This window comes from Vicia villosa, linkage group LG3, assembly GCF_029867415.1.
Source record: "Vicia villosa cultivar HV-30 ecotype Madison, WI linkage group LG3, Vvil1.0, whole genome shotgun sequence".
Lineage (NCBI taxonomy): Eukaryota > Viridiplantae > Streptophyta > Magnoliopsida > Fabales > Fabaceae > Vicia > Vicia villosa.
In genome coordinates, this window is record NC_081182.1 from 146,150,833 (window position 1) to 146,156,777 (window position 5,945).

At 31.0% G+C, this 5,945-nt stretch overlaps 1 protein-coding gene across 2 annotated transcripts; it reads right to left on the minus strand.

Moving 5' to 3' along the window:
- Positions 1-725: 725 nt before the first annotated feature.
- On the minus strand, positions 726-5,248 carry LOC131662488 (cytochrome b561 domain-containing protein At2g30890-like). Of its 2 annotated transcripts, XM_058932280.1 has the most exons (5): positions 4,990-5,248; positions 4,327-4,467; positions 3,999-4,160; positions 2,219-2,367; positions 726-1,981 (listed from the first exon to the last, which is right to left on the minus strand). In XM_058932280.1, exons 2-5 carry the CDS (start codon positions 4,456-4,458, stop codon positions 1,714-1,716), a joined length of 711 nt encoding a protein of 236 aa, XP_058788263.1. In that variant the 5' UTR covers positions 4,459-4,467; positions 4,990-5,248; the 3' UTR covers positions 726-1,713. The 2 variants fall into 2 exon arrangements, with proteins under 2 accessions (XP_058788263.1, XP_058788262.1); XM_058932279.1 differs by lacking the exon at positions 4,990-5,248 and having other exon boundaries at positions 780-1,981; positions 4,327-4,833.
- Between the last annotated feature and the right edge of the window lie 697 nt (positions 5,249-5,945).

The following is a 5,945-nucleotide window of genomic DNA, read 5'->3' on the forward strand; positions in this document are numbered from 1 at the left end:
CTTCAACCTAACGCACGGTTTTCCAGACATCTACGGATGCAAATTGGATTAGTCTAACGCACGACTCATCCTTCAACCTAACGCACGGTTTTCCAGACATCTACAGATGCAAATTGGATTAGTCTAACGCACGACTCATCCTTCAGCCTAACGCACGGTTTTCCAGACATCTACGGATGCAAATTGGATTCAGTCTAACGCACGACTCATCCTCCAGCCTAACGCACGGCCTTCCAGACATCTACGGATGTTAGATTAGTCTAACGCACGACTCATCCTTCAGCCTAACGCACGACCTTCCAAACATCTACGGATGCAAATTGGATTCAGTCTAACGCACGACTCATCCTCCAGCCTAACGCACGGCCTTCCAGACATCTACGGATGCAAATTGGATTCAGTCTAATGCACGACTCATCCTCCAGCCTAACGCACGGCCTTCTAGACATCTACGGATATAAATTGGATTCAGTCTAACGTACGACTCATCCTAAGTATGTTCTTCGATACGATCTCAAGTCTATCAAGCTGGATGGCATCTTTAAGCCCATCTCAAACAAGTCTCTCAACAACGGGATGGCACCTTTAAGCCCATCTCCAATAAACTTTCTCTCAAGCCGGATGGCATCTTTTAAGCCCATCTCGATCATACGTTTTTTCCAAACACCTGGATGGCATCTTTTAAGCCCATCTCGATCATACGTTATGTCAAGGGTAACCCCTCACAACACCTTATTTAAAAATTCATATTTCCTAACAACTTGAGGTTACCCTCACAAAACACAATTAAAATTCTAATTTTTGCGAGGTGTTACTCCTAGGGAAATAGTTTTTTTTTTTTGCATTGTCAGGGGTTTAACCCCTTGCTACATCATTTTCTTAGTCAGAGGTTTTACCCTTAGCAAAAATCCATCGCAAAAGCAACATTTTTTTGAAATGTATAATAAATTGGAAAAATGTTCTCTCCCAAAGAGTATGTTGATTTGATCAAATTGGATAAAAAAAATTGTGTACTCGTCACTTTATTTTTTTCTTCTTTCTTGCTTATGTGGATTTACCTACATTGTGTTGACAGAATAACTCATTTTTTCAAGTAATTTATGTTAGTTGTTACTCCCTTCGTTCATTTTTAAGTGTCGTTTTAGAAGGGTTTTTTTCTATTTAAGTGTCGTTTTACAGTTTAATATTATAACTTGTCAATTACATCCTTACATTCTCAATAACTCCACTTTATATTTTCCATAAAATTATTTATTTTTTCAATTAGTTATTAAAAAAATAGAGAGAATATGATTGAATTTATTTGAAAAGAGAAAATAAATAAGGGTAGAATAGGAAAATAACTCTAACAATCCATTATTTTGGTTGAAGAGCTTTATGCAAAACGACACTTAAAAAAGTACGGAGAGAGTACCATTTTGTTGTCTCACACCAATATTTTTAATTTGGTTGATATTATCAGATTTCACAATAATTTTTTTTGTGTAATTGAATCTTTCAATTTCACAAAATCATGACAATCAAAAAATCTTCGTCTTGAATTTGCATCTGCATAAGAAAAAAGACATTCAAGTCACCAAATATTTCACTTGAATGCAAACTTCACATCCACTAGTACTTTGTATTATGTTTCAAAACACTTCTCTATATCATGTAGAAATTCGGATCGACTATAGGAAAGCATATTTTTCATGTTCCTTAACAAGTTCCAACCTACAATACCATCTCCTTTGAAACATTTTCTTCATTTTTCAAAACCACTCTTTGTTTTTGTATGTAGAACCATTTTTCTTGAAAAAGATAGAAAAATACAATCAATGATATCTGAATAGTGAAGAGTAAATTCCAAATTGTTATGCCTTTTGATGTTTTTTCATGGTAAGCTGCTAAACCAACATATACATTCAGAACACCCAAGAATGTGACTGCAGTTCCAAGTATCCAGTGTGCAAAAAACCACACACTTCTTCTTTTGGATCCCCTATAAACAACAAGAAAATAAAATGAAGTTGTAAATACCGTTTTCGCCAACTTTAATGTTAGCGCAACAATCGGGGGAAGGTCGAGTTCGGGAAGACTCTCCGATTATCAAAGAAAAGACAACCTAATGGTCTGAAGTTTGGCCGAGAGATAAGTAAAAGATATATCGGGTGATTGTTCCGACAAACAAAAGTTTGAAAGTGTGCATTTTCGAAACGAAAGAGGATTGAAATGTTACCTTTGTGGTCTAAAGATACCAAGTAGGACTTGAAGCCATATAATACCATAAAGTGCAACACCTAATCTTTGATGATTGTTGTTGAAGAGGTTGTTGAAATTTTTTATAGACATGATTGCTCCTGCTGTTGCAACAAGTACAGCAACCATCTGTTGAACACAAACTCAAAATTATACATCGATCACATTAACAAAAAAAAATATCATCAATGAGAATAAAAGTTTCAATGTTATGCTATTTCTTTCTAATGGCCTCCACTTTGGTTAATAACACTACCATCAACATAATTTTGTACTTAAAAATGAGATGAAAAAAAAAATACTAGTTTTCATATAGCAAAATCTCTTCAAAATGACCCAAATACCTCATAAACCCAACTTTAACAGAGGCATGAATCCCTAAACAAAATGATAGAAACTATTCACAATATCCTAAATTATAGGATACTTTGATTATTTCCCATATTCTAAACTATCTAGTTAGTTTTATATAAAAAGAAAAAATTATGAGAGAATTTTTTAAATTACTCTTTATTAATAATATTAAAAATTAAAATGTTTACAATTAGAAGACTAGAGGATATATGATTTGAAAATAATTATTAATATTTTATTAAATTTATAAAACAACTTCTAATTTAAAATAAAATTTACACAAAATAACTTATCATTTATAACTTACAAATCATCTATTTATAAAATATTACTATAGGGTGGCAAACAATCAACCATCCATCTAGTTTAGATTTCTCTTAAAAAAAATGGGACACGACAAACATAATAGAGAAAACAATCTGAAAGGTCAAATAACAAGACATATTCGAAGTGGTGTTATGTACTATGAAGGTTTAAATAAAAAAAAATTGTCGTTAATGCGTACACCCACCAAAAAATAATATAAACAAAATAGAGAGTGGAAATCTAAAATCTTGTCTTCACCTATTAAAATATGTTGACAAAACATGCATGTTCTAATCCGATTCGCCATTTTTTACCAGATACAAAAACGACTTTTTGGTTTAATTATGAATAACTAAATATCTAGTTTATCAACAAATGTAACAAATTATCAATATCTTAGATAGAGTTAATGATAGATCAAATATTGTCAATTTAATGAATTACAAAAATGACATGTATGTTATAAAAATGAAGGGAGGAAATAATCTTTTAATAAATTTTTTTCTTGTTTTCAAAGTATCCATTATAGTCCTTGTCAAAAAGGAGGCAATCACCATTGCATGATCTTATTAGTAACTAACAAGCTTTATGATAAATTAACTAAAAATAAGGAAATCTTACAAATCTAATGATCTTATCTTCATTTCATGCCATCATTAAAAAGTTAACAATGGGACAAATGATTTTATTAAACTATTTTCAAAACATTGACAGATCCAAATGGGGCCAGAGCAACCTTCTTTCATAACTTTCACCACATAAAGGTTAAAAATAACCACAGAATATCCTAATCTATGGCCCTTTATACTGTCACTTATTCTCCACTCAATCTAACTTTTTCTATGACTAATTTAACACATAATTTCTAGTTACTATCAACCCTGTTAGAAACTATAAATAATAAAATTTAATGTTAAATAAATAGAAATTAATTATTAAGTATTCCTTCCTATTTATACAACAAAAAATATATATATTAAATAATTAATATTTTTGGACAATATAAATACTACATATGTTAGTTATTTAATAGGTATAAAAAGGATTATTTTTATAAATAGAACTAACTAATAATTTATATAGAAATTAGATATACTTGCCTGCAAAATTGTATGAAGATAGAATAAAATTCTAAGCCACCTTGGATTTTCTTCTCTGTTTGATAGTCTAATTGCAAGTATACCAACAGGCATCAAAAATCCCATTGAAGCCCAAAGAAGAAATCCATGTATTGTAATTTCAAATTGAAGTCTTGGACTCATCTTCATAAATCAAACAAATCACAGAAAAATGAAACAAAATTAAATATTTTTTTTTTTACTAATTAAAACAATTAGAACAACCATTTTAACATACTAAAAAAAAAGGATAAAACTCATAAGATTGAAGATTAAGAGAAGAAGAATATGCAACAGAAATGAGAGATACCTTAATGTGGTTGTCTTTAATTTTGTGATGTTCTTGGGAAGAATTAACAATGGGAAATAAGAGCAAGACAAGACATGTTTGAAAGAGGAAAGAAATGAACTTTTTTTGCTGGATTCTCATTAAATCTTCCATTTTCTTTTGCTGAAAATATGAACTTTGGTCAAGTCAATCTCTAATTAATCGTAGTGGAGGTTTAAGAAAGAAAAAGAAGAGCATTTCAAGAGCTCAAAGTGGTGCCACATAAAAGCACTGTTAAAGGTTCTTATGATTCTCTTTTAGTGTGTGAGAGAATACTGAGAAGTGAGCACTCTTTTCTTTGTTGTCAGAGTGAGAGAGCAACAAAAGAGTTGTCACATGTTGAAGAATGAGTGAGATCAATGTGATGTAAGAGTAACCTCATGATAGAATTTACTTTACCCTTCCTAGTCCTGACTAAATACCAATATTTCAAAAGTAAATAGTATATTTGTTTTTTAGATATGTTAAACAATACTTTTTAAATTTACCAAAATTAAAAATAAAACAAAATGTCTATCGTATGCAATTAGAAGCTAATATATTTGTATATATAAATGTCAGTTTAGTTAATAGTTGTAAAAAAAGACATTAAAAAAGAAATTAAAAAATCAGAATTGGAACGCCGACCAAAGAAAGAATACTAACCTAACTAAAGATGTGAGTGTGGGGATGGTACAAAATGAGATTTCAAACTTGTGGGGTTTCTTCTGACAGGCTTTTTGTGATAATGGAAAGGAATGTGGACTTAGACAAATAAAGTATGCGAGGATTCAATGGAATGATGGTGGAGGGTAGTGTGGTAGATTTTGTAAGGTAAACATTATCTTATGCTTCCCACTAATGCGTCCTTCAATTATTCAATAGTTACACACTTGAAATATTATGTTCTCTAATAAAACTTACCTAAAATTATTATTGACATTACAAATTTGTGTAAAGTTTTAACTTATAAACTTCCAAATTCTGCACTGTTGCTGCCACTGCGCGAGAGGCCGATCTTACACAACTTGGAGACAATCGGATAATAATTCAGATTTTGGAGCTATTCATTTATATTATCATAATATCATACCTGATAATATAAACAATAACATGATGTTACATTTTTCTTTTTGTTTTTATCTATATATCTAAGGGTGTTTTGTTTCATGTTATCAAATAATATTTATGTTTGTCTAATGCCAAGCTTGCAGATTTATGTTTATCTAATGCCGAGCTTGCAGATTTTATTATTATTTGCCAAAAGGTGAAGAAGAATGAGGATAGAAATGATAAATTTAATTAAATCCATAGATACAAATTATAACATATTATTATATTAAATAATAATCAACAGTGATAGGAACGGTGTACCTTATCAGATTGAAGAAATTGTCGGTTGAGGAGAGGGAATATGAGAGGATTACTACCCTCATTGCCGTTTAGGGTTTTCACTGTATCTTAATCGTTTAATGGGGAAACGCTTAAATAGCTAAACAGCTGAGGGCAGAGACCTCTCATTGGGCTTAACTGAATGGTCCAACCCATCACGGTCCATTCAGGCACAAAGCCCAATCAAACAATCCATCAAGAATTAGTGTTTAATAATATTTGACCTTAAT

Excerpts from the sequence above, each read along its gene's own strand:
- LOC131662488 (XM_058932280.1), bottom strand. The coding sequence starts at position 4,458 with ATGGAAGATTTAATGAGAATCCAGCAAAAAAAGTTCATTTCTTTCCTC. Across the intron at positions 2,368-3,998 it reads ATCTTCATACAATTTTGCAG|ATGGTTGCTGTACTTGTTGC; the intron begins GCAAGTATATCT and ends TGTGTTCAACAG. Across the intron at positions 1,982-2,218 it reads GGTATCTTTAGACCACAAAG|GGGATCCAAAAGAAGAAGTG; the intron begins GTAACATTTCAA and ends TGTTGTTTATAG.